This window comes from Oncorhynchus clarkii, chromosome 28 (genome assembly GCF_045791955.1).
Source record: "Oncorhynchus clarkii lewisi isolate Uvic-CL-2024 chromosome 28, UVic_Ocla_1.0, whole genome shotgun sequence".
In the NCBI taxonomy this organism is placed as follows: domain Eukaryota; kingdom Metazoa; phylum Chordata; class Actinopteri; order Salmoniformes; family Salmonidae; genus Oncorhynchus; species Oncorhynchus clarkii.
This window is the reverse complement of record NC_092174.1, coordinates 9,947,698-9,964,905: the sequence shown is the minus strand read 5'-3', so window position 1 is coordinate 9,964,905 and position 17,208 is coordinate 9,947,698. Positions and strand designations below refer to the sequence as shown.

General features: G+C 42.1%; 3 protein-coding genes across 3 annotated transcripts; 2 read left to right on the top strand and 1 right to left on the bottom strand.

Moving 5' to 3' along the window:
- Positions 1 to 1,653: 1,653 nt before the first annotated feature.
- Positions 1,654 to 3,547, top strand: LOC139387056 (IMP U3 small nucleolar ribonucleoprotein 3). Its single transcript, XM_071133036.1, has 7 exons — positions 1,654 to 1,908; positions 2,256 to 2,363; positions 2,499 to 2,573; positions 2,695 to 2,774; positions 2,925 to 2,976; positions 3,073 to 3,145; positions 3,321 to 3,547. Exons 1-7 carry the CDS (start codon positions 1,772 to 1,774, stop codon positions 3,345 to 3,347), a joined length of 552 nt encoding a protein of 183 aa, XP_070989137.1. The 5' UTR covers positions 1,654 to 1,771; the 3' UTR covers positions 3,348 to 3,547.
- On the bottom strand, positions 3,524 to 8,117 carry LOC139387055 (vesicle-trafficking protein SEC22b-B-like). Its single transcript, XM_071133035.1, has 5 exons — positions 7,426 to 8,117; positions 7,113 to 7,222; positions 6,531 to 6,691; positions 6,106 to 6,252; positions 3,524 to 4,397 (listed from the first exon to the last, which is right to left on the bottom strand). The coding sequence occupies exons 1-5, from the start codon at positions 7,498 to 7,500 to the stop codon at positions 4,243 to 4,245; spliced, it is 648 nt and encodes a 215-aa protein (XP_070989136.1). The 5' UTR covers positions 7,501 to 8,117; the 3' UTR covers positions 3,524 to 4,242.
- Positions 7,934 to 15,501, top strand: LOC139387057 (uncharacterized protein C1orf21 homolog). The gene is made up of 7 exons (XM_071133037.1): positions 7,934 to 8,241; positions 9,507 to 9,667; positions 10,721 to 10,856; positions 13,431 to 13,513; positions 13,662 to 13,732; positions 13,876 to 13,936; positions 14,101 to 15,501. Exons 2-7 carry the CDS (start codon positions 9,665 to 9,667, stop codon positions 14,137 to 14,139), a joined length of 393 nt encoding a protein of 130 aa, XP_070989138.1. The 5' UTR covers positions 7,934 to 8,241; positions 9,507 to 9,664; the 3' UTR covers positions 14,140 to 15,501.
- The last annotated feature ends 1,707 nt before the right edge of the window (positions 15,502 to 17,208 follow it).

The following is a 17,208-nucleotide window of genomic DNA, read 5'->3' as shown; positions in this document are numbered from 1 at the left end:
AATAAAACGGTCAACCGAATCGTTTCTATTCATCTCTCCACCTTCCAGGCTTTTTCATCTTTGAACTTATATGGTGATTGGCATCTAAACTTTCATCGTATTACCACGACGACCGGCAACAAAGTTCCTATTTCAATCACCCACGTGGGTATAACCAATGAGGAGATGGCACGTGGGTACCTGCTTCTATAAACCAATGAGGAGACGGGAGAGGCAGGACTTGCAGCGCGATCTGCGTCAGAAATAGGAATTACTTTTATTTTAACCATTGGCAACGCAGATGCGCGAGCAGTGTGGGTGCAATAACATAGATTCCTAAATTTATTTTGCAACGCTCACGACACGAGCGGTGTAGTCAGGGTATTAGGCGTTCAACAAGCCATGTGCGACATGCACGCGCAGTTACAAGCCTGCTAGAGTTAGTGGCAGGCGGACAAGCAATATCCACCGTCATAGTACAGATGAAGCCTGATCTGGAATGTGAAGCTAACTGAAGCTGGTTATCTTTATAAAAGACTGAGTAGACCTAGCTTGCTTCATAGTATGCCACTCTGGAGTGGCCCTATAACATGAACTGTCTGTCAGCAGCAGAGGAGACTGTGGGAGGAGCTATAGGAGGAAGGGATGATTTTAAAGATTGGAATGGAGTAAATGGAACAGTAACAAACAAATCGGACATATGGAAACCATGTATTCCGTTCCTGCCATTACGATTCACCCGTCTTCCTAAAGATCCTCCCACCAGCCTCTTCTGGTCTGCAGTGTAGTTGAGTCTCTCACATTACATTGTCTTGAAGTCTATTCCCAGAGCCCTGTACTACATATGTGGTTTGAGGAGTTAGTGAGGTAACATTGGTCAACTCTGAGTTCAACTTGGGATAACCGGTACCAAGACAGTGGCTCAACTTTTAGCCAGGTACATTTCTATGATAAAAAATCCTTCAGAAATAATCTGCTCCCGGGCAGGCTAACTTCATTTCTTGTATTTTTTTCAATTTTATTTACGGATAGCCAGGGGCACACTCCAACATTTACAAATGAAGCATGTGTGTTTAGTGAGTCCGCCAGATCAGAGGCAGTAGGGATGACCAGGGATGTTCTGTTGATAAGTGCGTGAATTGGACCATTTTTTTTACTAGTACTTTTGGATGTCAAGGAAAATGTATGGAGTTAAAAGTACAATATTTTCTTAAGGAATATAGTGAAGTAAAAGTAAAAGTAGTAAAAAATAATACATAAGTGGTACCTTAATTAAAGTATTTTTACTTAAGTACTTTACACCATTGGAATTAATACAATTATTATATTGATAGGAGTGGGGCAAAAGAGTACTTGTGCATTGATAAGCACACCAAAGGACCTCAAACACGTTATTAATGTTAAGTAATAATAAAAAGAAGACAGCACTTCAACAAGCCTATTTCACACCATAGCCTGCTGAATTAGCCAGATCACTTTTATTTTATTTAAATTTAGGCACAAATTAAAATGGGGCACTCACTCGTCCACGGATTGGGGTTTCTGCATTGTCTTAATAAAGAGTTCGGCGTTCGACATGTACGTGCAGTTACAAGTACATACTCCTGAGCAGTAGATGGCGGTATCACACAATTGATTTATTTATTTTTGGAGGTATGATTCTCTTTGTTTGCGAATCAGCACCAGGTCGCCGAAGAAAAACATGCGCTTCCTCTTGGTCCGGAAAGCGTGGAAGTAAATGTATCTTGGTAAATACATGTTAGTTTTCTAGTCACAAAATTATTACGGCAAAATGGTTAGAAAATTGAAATTTCATGAGCAGAAGCTTTTGAAGAAGGTTGACTTTATCAACTGGGAGGTAGACAACAACCTGCACGAGGTGAAAGTATTGCGGAGGTATCACATCGAGAAGAGAGAAGACTACACCAAGTGAGTATGCGGTTTTATGGCCTTTTTTTTGTCTCCAGCTATATGTAAAATGTGTTTTTAAGTTAATCAGTTTAGGTTTTGATGCGGAAGTTATTGTTAATTTGGTATATAGTATAATAAGGGTGACTATTCCTAATTCTAAAATGGCCTACTTACAGGAAGCATTCTAGTTTAATTATGATGGCTTCGATATGGCAAACATCCAACCATATTATTCCATCTATTGTATTCAAATTTGTTCTATGTGGAGGCATTTTTAGCACATTGACAACCCCTAGAACATTGTCCCTACTCAGCAGCCTCAGTGTGTTTTGATTAGCCACAGTCTGCTAACGTTATATCCATAGGTACAATAAGTTGAGCCGTAACATCAGAGAGCTTGCTCAGAAGATACGTGATCTGGACGAGAAGGATGGCTTCAGAGCCCACAGCACAGGTCAACTACTTGAGAAACTGTGAGTATCAGTGGAACTGAATTCGAACCCGGGCCCCTGCGCCCATAGGAAACTGTCTGTCCTCTAAAAGTAATGTGGGTAACACACACCTACTACAGAGTGATGATGGTGTCTAGCATTTTGCATCTCTTAAAGGTACGGTACTGGGCTGATCCCCACCAAACAGAACCTGGCTCTTACAGAGAAAGTCACCGCCTCTTCATTCTGCAGGTGAATAAACAAACCCATTCCATCTCCCAATAGTAAGAGTAAAAGTAGATGTTGCATTCTATCCATCGCTTGCAATACCTCTGGCTCAATTCGGTCCTATCTCCATCTCTCTGATTTCCAGGAGGCGGCTACCCACCATAATGGTAAGCTTACGAATGGCTCAGAACCTGAAGACAGCCATCACCTTCATCGAACAGGGACGTATCCTTCACATGGTAACAGTACTAGTGATGTAGCGCCTGTGCACATGCTGTGGCAATGGTGTTTTTTTTACCCTCTTGTAAGGATCATAGACTGTTATTCTGTGTTGGATTATCTATGTAGTGCTTTGTGGCCTTGACTGTACCTTAGATGTGCGTGTGGGACCAGAGATTGTCACAGATGCAGCTTTCCTTGTCACTAGGTAAGTGTAGAGTTTTGTCTTGACTACTTTTGGCACTTTTCTTCCTTTCTGACATCTTGTCAGCCCCCCAAAATCCTAAATGTTTTATTTCATCAGAAATATGGAAGACTTTGTAACATGGGTTGACTCTTCAAAGATCAAACAGCACGTCATGACCTACAATGATGAGGTGAGAGAGACCACGGTCTAAGATAAGAAGTCTGACAAAGTTCAGTTTGTTTATGTTTGAATAGCTCAAAGGTCCCAGGCATATTTGTTTGGATATAAGATGGTCTACTCTGGTGGTAAATCCTGTTGTACAAATGGGGATTCTGACTGTCTCATTGGTGCCCTTTGTTTTCCAGAGGGATGACTTTGATCTTGTGGTATAGACCTACAGTATTCATCGCCCATGGGAAGGACAAGAGGAATGTGCAGAGGCTTGCATGTGTGTGCATAAGAAGTATGAGCATTTGTATGGGTGAGCCCATGTTTGAACATGGTGTGTGTTTGACTGAGTGTGTATGGGACTCTTTTTTGAGGAGGGAAGGAGTGTTATTTCAACATGTAGTGTTCAACTTTTTATAAACATTAAGATAAATATACATTTCAACAAATCCTTTTTTACAGTTATGTAACATTTGAAAACAATATACAACTTTTTTGCCATGGTAAAGGGTTGTTTCACACTTAAGACCATTTGCATATAGATAGAATTGTCCTTCAGTGACATTGTAAAAAAAACTATTAAAACGGAATAATGTAAACTTGAGTTTTCAATCCCTTTTATATTCCAACTAATGGGATTATACCTCTACTGCGAATTCAGAAAGCTCTACTTTGCACACATTACCAACCACAGGGCAGTATCTTTATACAAGTGTTGAAGGATTCTGTGTTTGGTTAATCATGTCACCTGGATTTTAACCTTTTATTTAAAGCATTTTCCATCAATCTGTCCCCTTATTTTTGTCAGATGGTCCAGCACCATCCTCAGACAATTGCTTTATTTTTTTGGTCTAATTCTCATTTCTGGAAAAGGCTTCAAATTAAAATCCAGGTCATTTGACATGATTAACCAAACAGTGCCCTAGGTACGAGACATGACAAAGCTGAAGAAGGCACAGTTCCATCTACTACTTACAAGGTCTCTCCCTAAGGCATCGATGTAGGAACTTAAGCTTTGCTGTTAACAGAAACCACCAATATGGCATCCTATAATGAATAGGTACCAGCAAGTTTAAATGGGAATTCAGACTGTCACCAACTTCAAAGTCCTTATGCCAATCAGATCCACCAGAAACGCATATAGACGATGAGTGTAATGAAGAAGACTGCCCCTGCTGCTATCTTGGCATAGATGGATCGGGTGTTGAGGTACTTGGCGTCGCTGCGGTACTTCTTTGAAAGGCTGGACAGATCGCTGGCTTTGGTGTCGAGAGCTGGAGGGAAAAATATTCATCTAAAATTTGAGGACTAGTGTGACCAATAATAGCTGTATTAGAGTGTATTCGGAAAGTATTCAGACCCCTTGACTTTTTCCACATTGTTACGTTACTGCCTTATTCTAAAATAGATTTTTTTTTAAATTCCCCTGTCAATCTACACACAATACCGCAATGTCAAAGCAAAAACAGGTTAAATGTTTAAGTATCATATTTAGATAAGTATTCAGACCCTTCACTCTGTACTTTTGTTGCGATTATAGCCTCAAGACTTTTTGGGTATCACGCTACAAGCTTGGTACGCTTGTATTTGGGGAGTTTCTCCCATTCTTCTCTGCAGATCCTCAAGCTCTGTCAGGTTGGATGGGGAGTGTTGCTGCACAGCTATTTTCAGGTCTCTCCAGAGATGTTTGATCGTGTTCAAGTCCAGGCTCTGGCTGTGCCACTCAAGGACATTGAGACTCCCAAAGCCACTCCTGCGTTGTCTTGGCTGTGTGCTTAGGGTTGTTGTCCTGTTGGAAGGTGAAGCTTTGCTCCAGTCTTAGGTCCTGAGTGCTCTAGAGCAGGTTTTCATCAAAGATCTCTATACTTTGCTCCGTTCATCATCCCTGCCACTGAAAAACATCCCCACAGCATGATGATGCTGCCACCACCACGACTCACTGTAGGGATGGTGCTAGGTTTCCTCCAGACGTGACACTTGGCATTCAGGCGCAAGAGTTCCATTGTGGTTTCATCAGACCAGAGAATCTTATTTCTCATGGTCAGAGTCCTTTGGGTGCATTTTGGCAAACTCCAAGCAAGCTCTCAGGTGCCTTTTACTGAAGAGTGGCTTCCGTCTGGCCACTCTACCATAAAGGTATGATTAGTGGAGTTCTGCAGTGATGGTTGTCCTTCTGGAAGGTTCTCCCATCTCCACAGAGGAACTCCGGAGCTCTGCCAGTGACCATAGTGTTCTTGATCACTTCCCTGACCAAGGCCCTTCTCCCCCCCGATTGCTCAGTCTGGCCAGGTGGCCTGCTCTAGCAAGTCTTCGTGGTTCCGAACTTCTTCCATTTAAGAATGATAGAGGCCACTGTGTTCTTGGGGACCTTCAATGTTGTATACATTTTTTGGTACCCTTCCCAGATCTGTGCCTCGACACAATCCTGACACAGACCTCACGGCTTGGTTTTTGCTCTGATGTACTGTCAACTGTAGGACCTTTATATAGACAGGTGTGCCTTTCTAAATCCTGTCTAATCAATTAAATTTACCACAGGTGGCCTCCCAAGTTGTAGACAAATCTCAAGGATGAGTAATTGAAACAGGATGCACCTTAGCTCAATTTCAAGTATCATAGCAAAGGGTCTGAATACTTATGCAAATAAGTTATTTCTAAACCTGTTTTCGCTTTGTCATTATGGGGTATTGTGTGTAGATTTAAGATTTTTATTCATTTAATCCATTTTAGAATAAGGTTCTAACTTAACAAAATGTGGAAAAGGGGAAGGGGTCTGAATACTTTCTGAATGCACTGTATGCAAGCTTCAATCTTAAATGGGAGTAAAAAATAAAGAAAATCCCTCGAATGAGTAGGTGTCCAAACTTTTGACCAGTACTGTAGATTTTGGACTGAACCATCCCTTTAAATGAATTAGGTGTATTTTATGTCTATGGCGGGTTTGATGCCAGGGCTATGTATTATACAAGGTATGATGATTACCAGATAAGGCCTCTCCTCGTTGCAGGACCTCTTCAATGTTTGCCACCATGATACGCTGGACGTCCTGCAGTTCTGTGTTGATGCTGCCCAGGTTCCTCCGTGCCCTGCTGTCAATGTAGTTCTTCTTTGTCTTCTGGATGTACACGTCTGAGGAAGGAATATACACATAACACACTACGTGTTGGTTTAGGGTGCATCTCAAGTCTAATGTGGCATCCGCTCGTCATTACTTACATCTGCGCTGAATTGAAAAACAAGGGATGGGGAAATGCAATAGGGTGGACGTCTACTGGGATTTTCTTTTGCCAGTCTTATCTAGTTGTCTTTTTTACATCAGCTATGATGCACCCTTACTTCAAATATGTTTTGTTTGCCTAGGGTGTCTTGAATTGGATGTTAATGATTGAAAAGAGAAAAGTTCTCACCAAACTCAATGAAAGAGTATGGCCTGGAGACTGTGGGGACTTTCTTTCCATGCTGTTCATTGAATTCTGTTTGGAGGTCTTCCAGGTACCCAAATACCAGTTTCTTGGGAAACACAGCTTCACACAAGGCCAAGTAGCACACGCCATGTTCTATTACATAGCTGGTGAGACGAACCAGTCACAGACTAGGGGGTTATTGAGACAGTTTTTCCTGAACACGTAACCAAATCAAATGTTATTGGTCACATACACATGGTTAGCAGATGTGAATGTAGCGAAATGCTTGTGCTTCTAGTTCTGACAGTGCAGTAATAGCTAACAAGTAATCTAACAAATTCACAACTACCTTATACACACTGTAAAGGGATTGAAAAATAATTGGTACATAAATATATGGATTCGCAATGGCCATGCAGCATAGGCAAGATGCAATAGATGGTTTAAAATACAGTATATACACATATGAGATAAGTAGTGTAGGACATGTGAACATTATTAAAGTGGTATTAAACCCGAGTTTTGCCTTGTTAGGAATGGAAACTCGGCACCAATGACACAAGACTCCATAGAGCTCATACTTACTGGAAGGACATGACCCCAGCCTCCAGAGTACATCTATTGGGACTCTGGGCATTTAGTTTGCGGCACAGCTGCTTAGCCTGGCTCTGGTAATGTTGCAAGTCTCTTCCTGACTAAACATAGGGAGAGCTAAAGGGTTATGAAATCATTCTTTCAGTTTTAAAAAAACACTATGTATGATAGAAGTGCCTCTAAAACAAGGCAATATAAGTGTTAGTATTATTCATCAGAATATTATGTAATTTAGCTAGCTAAATAGTTTGTAAACCGTTAAGTTAGCAAGGCTAGCTAGGAAGAGAATGTGGTTCATTCAAACCTGCTCGTCTTCTTGCATCGATGCAGCAAGCGGCAGACCATCTGCTACTCGAGCGATCATTGTCAGTAAAATCATATTGATTGAAACCTCTACAATCCACACTACAGACTGAGTCGTAGGTTTTTGCTGGAAGTGTAAAAACTTCAAATAAACTTGGCTGCGCAGCTTCTGCTGTCAAATCTGACGCCCGAGTAGCTCGATGTGGGTGCTGATACCGCGTTCACAATTTCCGACTTGCTGATTCGTTGGAACGCGGCACGTGTGTAACTACAACCAGTTAGCAGGTCGAACATTTTAGACTTTTCGGAATTTACTTTTTCGTAGCAGGTTAGGATAATTAACGTGGCAGGTTAGGAGACTTAGGTTAGGGTTAGCTAAAATGCTCTCCTAACCTGCTACGAAAAGTCACTTCTGGTCGTAGCTGTACTCCAGAGATACTTTTGGGGAGATTGGAATCGTATTAATAACTCTTCTGTACGTTGCCCATGCGTCGGCAATGGGCCGCGTAGTGCATTCTGGGACAAGGAGAGCTCTCCTTCAGGGAGTCAATTGGGCGCATACTCAAAAACCCAACATTAGCATGCATTTCGTCAACAATAATTACAACATTACAAATATTTTCCGAGATGTGAGATAATTTAATTGTTCTCTATAATATCGTATAGCTTTGGAATCGTGATATGACGTACTTTTCAGGAAAATAGGCAGGTTTCTCGACTCATACACTGACTTCAAGAAGTGTTTGCAATACGATTAGTTTATCAACTGGGTGACGCAGCATGACAACTTGGACACGATTGGTCGACCGTCTTCTGGGTGAGGCGTTACGTTTTTCAATTTATGGCGCAATTGGATTCCTATCTTCACATTTCTCCAATATCTCTGTGTCCTCCCTCAAGACACACAACCCCTCAATGCGCGAGTGGTCGTCACTAGTTATCATAGCCACAAATAAACCCCGCCCATTTCTACAATTAAAATGTGATTTTAAAGCATACCCTAACCTTAACCACACTGCTAACCGTATGCCTCGCCCTAACCTTCAATTAAGACCAAAAATATAATATTAGGTTTAATACATTTTTAATATGTAGGCCAATTTGACTTTGTGGCTGTGGTAACTAGTGGAATATCTTGTTGTTGCGCCCTGGAATTGGGTCCGACGGCAACTCTGATAGAGAGGCCTGTAGTGGCCAAAGGCCTTTTTAGCTCATGCTATGAGCAGCACCATTGAGTGCTTCCACCACTGTAATGTAGTCAACTGGGTGAGACGTCCAACATCATTAGCTGAGCCCTCCTGGTGACCCTGTTGGAGTCATGTCCGACCGGGACATGAAGGGATCAGCGAATCGAGAAGAAGAAAATTGACTACTTTAAAATGGAGATAGCCTCAATGGCGCTGCCCATGCTCTCACATAAATTACAATGGCACAGATACAAAGACGAGCCCTCTATCTATCTCTATGCTCTAAACTTTCTTCTTATTCTTAGTGTGGTTTTCCAGCTGCCTTTCACAGGTCGGAGTGTGAATTGCATATTTGTTCAAAATTGTACCCTCCAGATTTCACAAAAAAAAGGGCAATGGGAAAAAGAAATGGCCCCACCATCTAACTTTACATAAACTTCACTATCCCCAACAAACCCACCACCCTTTCCCACTCGTTTGGCCCTAACAGATCCTCCTGTAGTTCTTCTTCACCAAAATCTCTGACACCCAAAGCTTCTCTGCTGCTGCTATTACCTCATCAATCTTCTTGGATTTTCCGTTCCATTTATGAGGTACAATTAATGACCATGGTTAATTTCCTCACTGCTTCAGCATAACACTTTCTGCACTGCTCGAAAACTGGCAACCTCAAACGGACTATCTTGACCCACACAGCTCTTTCCACCGAAACTACACTCTTCACCGAAACTAAACACAAGTCAGATGTTTTATGTGAAAGTTCTTTCAGCCATAATATTAGAATATAGTTAAGTCTCATGAGGCTCGATTACATTTTTTTTTATTTTATTCTGTGTAATGTCTGAAAATCATCAAGAAACAACCATTTGTGTCATCAGTTTCACTAATTCTTCAGACCCGACAGTGAGCCAGGCGGATAGCATCTCGATTGCTAATGTCTGACGGTGTATTGAGAGATGCAGATGCTGTCCCCGATGCGGGCGCCTGTCGTTTGAAGCCGGTCGAAACTCCAAGAACCAATAAAGGCAGAACCATGGACAGATCCTGTAAAAAATGGTAAATTTGCTAATGTTTGTACTTGGAATAACATTGGATATTTGTATTGGTCCAGTCGTTTTGTTTGTTTGTGGATGTTGCCTGGATCGTTGTGCAATGAAACCGTGCTCTATTGCACTATTGCATTTTCTTTTATTATAGTCGATAGCAAACATTCAGTCTTCGTCAGTTTTTCGATGATATTCTAGTCAATATTTGTGCCGTTTTTTTCAGTTTTCTGTTATTAAATGAAATAGCAATGGATGCTGCCGGCCGCCTGCCTGTAAATAAAGCTCAATTGATAGCATCATCGATGCACTGAAATAGCATGATGATAACACAGCCTACATTTTCATATAGCTTTCTAATGTCATCGCGCTAACTCAGTAGAATACAGTAGAATATCGAAACGTGATGACAGTCCAATCGGTCAGCTGACACCGCAGCTGGACACAGCTCATCAGATCAGTGCGCTCAACCAGAGACCCGTCTGTCCAATAATAATCAGGTCGTCAGACCAGTCTCCATTCGAGGGCTTATGCTATTAAAATATATCTGCTCTTGACTAACAACCACAATGCATCAATAGCACACACAACAAGCTATTATTTGCATACTCTCTCGGTCTACCATGTCAATACTTGGACGGTAAATTAATTGGGTCACGAACGCATAGTCCTAATTGTCACATCCCCCTCATTCGCTGGTGCCCAACAATCTAACCGGTTCGCAGTAGATTATACGGTGCCTTGGCACCATTGGCATCGCGAGCACCTTTGAATGGCCTATTGTGTGAGGTGCAGCTGGTACGATCGTGTGTTGCGATTGTAGTTCTCAACTGCGCATCGCAAAACTAGGCAGGCTTAGTGAAAGGCCTTGGCCAGTGCGTTATTCTTAGATATTTATGATAATTTTTTTTTTTTAAAGATTAATGATGGTGGATTGTTAATTTGGGTGGAATGCTTCTAGGCATGTTGCCACTGACACAAGGTCAGATACTCCCTCATCGATAATATCCTTAAAATCTCCTTCTCCGTATCAAACCAACCTCTCTCCATCCCTTCATTCCTCTAGGTCAGCCTGTGGTGTGCGTGGGTGAGGAGGAAAGCGGGTAAGGAGATGGGCTGCACCTCGGCCAAGCAGGTGTCGGCAGTGCCAAGTGGTGAGGAGGGCCGCAGTAAAGCCTACAGCAATGGGGACCTTCTTTCCGGTCAGTACACATTCACCTGTACAGGCCTATTCTGGAGGGTTAATGAATGTTTTGAATGTTCAGACTTGCAGAACGTTCATATGGGACAATATTTTACTATGTGGCTCATTCGTTAGAACATGGCGCTTACTATGTTAAGGGTTGTGGGTTCAATTCCCGATGGGGCCACCTGTACTTAAAATGTAGGCTTATGCGCAGATGATTGTAAGTCACTTTGGATGAAAGTGTCATCCAAATGGAATAAACAGATATGCTTGTGTGGAAAAATAGAATGTTGAATGGTATGTTAGCTTCATTTGTTACATTTCGTACACATTTTGGCAATGTTTTGACAAACTCAGCAAAAAAAAAGAAATGTCCCTTTTTCAGGAACCTGTCTTTGAAAGATCCTTCGTAAAAATATAAATAACTTCACAGATCTTCATTGTAAAGGGTTTTAACACTGTTTCCCATGCTTGTTCAATGAACCATAAACAATTCATAAACATGCACCTGTGGAACGGTCGTTAAGACACTAACAGCTTACAGATGGTAGGCAATTAAGGTCACAATTATGAAGACTTAGGACACTAAAGAGGCCTTTCTATTGACTCTGAAAAACACCAAAAGAAATGCTGCAAGGAGGCATGAGGACTGCAGATGTGGCCAGGGCAATAAATTGCAATATGAGTCCTGTGATACGCCTTAGACAGCACTACAGGGAGACAGGACGAACAGCTGATCGTCCTCGCAGTGGCAGACTACGTGTAACAACCCCTGCACAGGATCGGTACATCCAAACATCACACCTGAGACCAACATAGCATACAGCAGTAAAAGAGGACTCAGTAAAACACTTGCTGTTAGGAAACTATCAAATTACAGTACTTTTGTTTTTAGGTCAGTGCCTGTCCGGGTTTTGTTTTGGTCGGTTTGTTTTTACAGGATGGCAGGTACAGGATGGCAACAACAACTGCCCGAGTTACACCAGGAACGCACAATTTTTCTTAGAAGGAATGAGCGTTACACCGACGCCTGTACTCTGGAGCGAGATCGATTTGGAGGTGGAGAGTCCATCATGGTCTGGGGTAGTGTGTCACAGCATCATGGGACTGAGCTTGTTGTCATTGCAGGCCATATCAACACTGTGCATTACAGGGAAGACATCCTCCTCCCTCATGTGGTACCCTTCCTGCAGGCTCATCCTGACATGACCCTCCAGCAATGCCACCAGCCATACTGCTTGTTCTGTGTGTGATTTCCTGTAAGACAGGAATGACAGTGTTCTGCCATGGCCAGCGAAGAACCCGGATCTCAATCCCATTGTGCACATCTGGGACCTGATGGATCTGAGGGTGAGGGCTAGGGCCATTCCACTCAGAAATGTCCGGGAACTTGCAGGTGCCTTGGTGGAAGAGTGGGGTAACATCTCACAGCAAGAATGGGCAAATCTGGTGCAGTCCATGAGGAGGAGATGCACTGCAGTACTTAATGCAGCTGGTGGCCACACCAGATACTGACCCCTCCCCCCCCTTTGTTCAGGGACACATTATTCAATTTCTATTAGTCACATGTCTGTGGAACTTGTTCAGTTTATGTCTGCTGTTGAATCTTGTTATGTTCATACAAATATTTACACATGTCAAGTTTGCTTAAAATAAACGCAGTTGACAGTGAGAGGATGTTTCTTTTTTGCTGAGTTTACAACACACTGAGTACTAGCATACCTACCCACGTGCTTTACTTAAATAGTGGCTGGTGGTGCTGCTAATGGTAGTGCAGCAACCTCAGGGAGTAGTCCGAGAGGAGAGTCATACATCTAAACCATTCGGTCCCAAGCATGCTATCCACAGTTCCAAGACCGTTAACATGTACAGTGGGGCAAAAAAGTATTTAGTCAGCCACCAATTGTGCAAGTTCTCCCATTTAAACAGATGAGAGGCCTGTAATTTCCATCATAGGTACACTTCAACTATGACAGACAAAATCACATTGTAGAATCCAGAAAATCTCATTGTAGGATTTTTAATGAATTTATTTGCAAATTATGGTGGAAAATAAGGATTTGGTCAATAACAAAAGTTTATCTCAATACTTTGTTATATACCCTTTGTTGGCAATGACAGAGGTCAAACGTTTTCTGTAAATCTTCACAAGGTTTTCACACACTGTTGCTGGTATTTTGTCCCATTCCTCCATGCAGATCTCCTCTAGAGCAGTAATGTTTTGGGGCTGTTGCTGGGCAACATTTCAATCGAATGGATCGGGAATATCATGAGTGGCTGCTCTAATTCCAGTCCTGCTCTAATCCGAAGCATGGAGCTGTCAAGTAAAAATGTATTGTCACAAGCAAAAAATAAGTTGATGTCGCTGGTAGTGTTAACAATCGCATAAGAACAGAAATATAAAGGCACTCGCGTGTAGAAAAGTTAGAAAGTCTTTATTGCAACTTGGTTGACCCACCCGTTCTCACCTACACTGCGTTTAGCTTCTGCATCAGGAGTTGGACTGAAAGGGATGTGTTCATTTGTAGTACTAGCGCCACATCCTCCTATAGCTCATTTTTTTTTTTTTTTTTTTTTTTTTTTTTTACAGACGAGTACAAAAAAGGAGTGGACAAGGTCAAGTATATCAATGGAGAAGAGGACAGACTGAACACCTGCAACCAGGACAGCACGGTGAGAACTGCCAGAATTGTATTTTTTTTTAATGAACCCTCAAACGTTAGTAAGGGAAGTTAGTCAAGGGTAAACCTCTACACCTACATACTGTACACTTACATCACTGGTAGAATCATTTTGTATGATGGCCCCCTGTGTGTTTCAGGAGAAAACTGCCCTGCTCACTAGGGTCCAACGCACAGATGACACAGGATCAAATGGCAATGGGAAGACACAGTGAGTTGAACTAACAATTTTTGTTGTCATCGTGACACAAATGAATGCAGTGGTTGTTGTCCCTTTCCATCCCTGAACTAATGGAGTTGAAATGCAACTAACCATAACCCTTTAGTGTGAATGACTCATTTCTTTCTCCACAGTATCCATTCTTCAGAGAGCCAGCAAGAGTTCTTCAGGATGCTGGATGAGAAGATAGAAAAGGTGAGGAGAGAGAGCCTGGTTCCAGATCTGTTAACTTCAGCATGACAATGACCTTAGGGATTGGCAAGAGAGCCAAACTGTTCTGGGGCAGAGCTGAAATCATGCGTGTGGGGGGGGGGGGTCAGTGTCTGGGGACAACTCCATTTTCTGCTTTGCTTTTTCAGGGGCAGGACTACTGCTCAGAGGAAGAGGATATGACATAGCACTGACGTCCGATATCTGCTCCCCTGAGAGGAAGGATTTGTCCAATGGAGGCTGGTGTCATTTCAGCCATTCCATTCCAGCCATTACAATGAGCCCATCCTCCAATTTCTCCCTCCACTTGCCTCCACTGGATTTTTCCAATGGCATGGACAGACTGTACCACATATACCTTACCCAATGGCCCCTCCTCCTTTTGGACTGGCCCATTTCGTGGATGGAGTGGGAGACACGTTGACCCTCAAGCACCTTTGCTTACCACACAGTCTATCTACAACCGTCTCCCCGTAACAGATGTTTGAGTCCATTGCGACAATGTCCCCCCCCACCCCCAAAGGAGCAAGGACCACTTCCATGCACCAGGCGTATACATTTGAACAACTCTCCAAGTCTGTCGCCATGGTTACCCTGCACACGAAGTACAGCAGCTGCTCTAGACTCTGTGACTGTGGTCCGTCAAAAGACACTGGCATTCCAGTCATTTTGAACCCATGGATTGACTAGTCACAACCAATAAGTCACAACCAATAACCATGATGGTATCAGTCTCAAATAACATTTGTCAACCTTATCTGATTCTGATTGGATTATGAACAGTGGAGGTAATGGAGAGCAGAGGAAAATTAATCTGGGAATTATTCCAGGGGTCGTATTCATTGGGCACCAAATAGAAGAAAACGTTCTGAAACAGGGAGGGCCTTCGAATAAGAAGCGGCAGTTGACATTTTCCATAGCAAAATGTTTTTTTCTACAGTGTTCCCTAATGAATGCGATCCAGGTGGCTGAAACATTGAGCATTGCAGATATAAACACGAATACAGCTGCTGATGCTCCTTATCATTGCATTATATCCTTATCTCTATGTAGTGTATATCTATCTGCAACATTCCAAGCGTGCCACCCCAATGAACACACCCTTGGAAGGGAAACCGGGGTTACTTACTTCCTGCATTCCAAGACACTTTTTGAATCTTCTTTTCTACAGTATGTTCATATGCGATTCATAGTCTTATCTATGTCTTCTTACTTCACCACGTAGGGTATTCTTGTTTAATTTTAATGCTCAGGGTTGAAGTGTTCTAGTCATTGTCTTTTGTAGGAGAGCCTACCTCTTCGTTAGGCTTTGTTGTCCCATTTGTGTACACACACACAGTTATTTCCCTAGCACCCTACTGTCACTATCTGTTCTCCTTACCTGTTAATAAGACCATCTCAGTGTTAAAATCTACAGGCAGTATACTGTATTAGGAGCATAGATCATGCAATGGTCTTTGCATTTGTCGTCATGGTCATTTGTCTGTGCTTGTTTTTCATGTTCAAATGTTTTTTATTTTATTATAGTCAAATAAAAAAGCCAGAAATGTTTTCAGGTCACCGTAATATAATTTGTCCAAGAAAATGGTTGCGCATACAGTTCTTGTGGTGTTACTATTACCTAATGATGCAGAGGCACAGCCACGTTTTTTTGTTTTTGTTACTATAGTCTGTATCTGTCAATGTCAAATGATGGCGTAGCAATGATCTGAATGAATCATCCACGGTAGGTTTAATGCTGCCCTCTACAGTTTAAAAATGCAAAGTAAATGGGTAGCGAGACATCACACAACAAAACGTCGTGTTACAGTTATTCTAGCTCGTCTCTCCCAGTGGACTGTACATGTTCTGAGTGGTGCCATTTGGTAGTGGCCTACTGCAGTCTGCTACATTAACCTGTTGCTTAATGGAGGTACTGTATGGACATTTAATTCAATTCCAGACAGCTTTATGTATCCTCTCAGGGGTAATGTCCAACTGCATTTCACAGTGTCTTTGATGATCGATTATGTGTCAATTGTCAGATAAGTTAAAACAACAAACCCTCAGGCCCACAGAGACTGTAGCACCGTGTGAAGGCGGTTATGGTCGTCTTAGTATTTCCGTCATATTTCATATTTTCGCAGCCTCAGTGTCTTTATATTTTATGTAGGCTTTTTATTACATTTTTTAAAAGTGAACCTTTATTGAACCAGGTAAGTCAGTTAAAGAACTAATTCTTATTTACAACAACGACCTACCAGAAAGCAAAAGGCTTCCTGCGGCGATGGGAGAAAAAAAAAATATATATATATATATATATATATTGGACAAAACACACATCACGACAAGAGGGACAACACAACAGTACATAAAGAGAGACCTAAGACAACAGCATAGCATGGCAGCAACACATGACAACATAGCATGGTAGCAACACAACATTGCAGGAGCGTAACATGGTACAAACATTACTGGGCACAGACAACAGCACAAAGGGAAGAAGTTAGAGACAACAATACTTCACGCAAAGCAGCCACAATTGTCAGTAAGAGTGTCCATGATTGAGTCTTTGAATGAAGAGATTGAGGTAACTGTCCAGTTTGAGTTTGTTGCAGCTCTTTCTAGTCGCTAGCTGCAGCGAACTGAAAAGACAAGCGACCCAGGGATGTGTGCGATTTGGGGACCTTTAACAGAATGTGATGGGTATACAGAGATTACCAGTTTACAGAAGAGTATAGAGTGCAGTGATGAGCACAACATGTTCACCATCCAGAAGGCGAGGTCAGTACAGGTGCATCAAAGGTGGGACCGAGAGACTGAAAAACAGCTTCTATCTCAAGGCCATCAGACTGTTAAATAGCCATCACTAGCCAGCTACCACCAGGTTACTCAACCCTGCACCTTAGAGGCTGCTGCCCTGTATACATAGACATGGAATCACTGGCCACTTTACAATCTTTTACAATCTTTTTTTACAATCTTTTTACAAAAACATTAAAAGTGGTACTTGAGGCACACTCAGTGAAACCATTAACTAATGTACCTAAATTCAGACCAAGTCTGCAAAACTGCAAGCACATTATCTGCTTTACACTCAGTTTGCAATTGTAAAACAGAGCTCTATATTAGACACGTCATTCAAATCTAACAGGTCTCATGCTTCATTTGGAAACCACTGCTATTCCATATACCACACTGATTTACTGGTTACCTACACTTATAGTGTCACACCCTGATCATTCACCTGTCTTTGTGATTGTCTCCACCCACCGCCA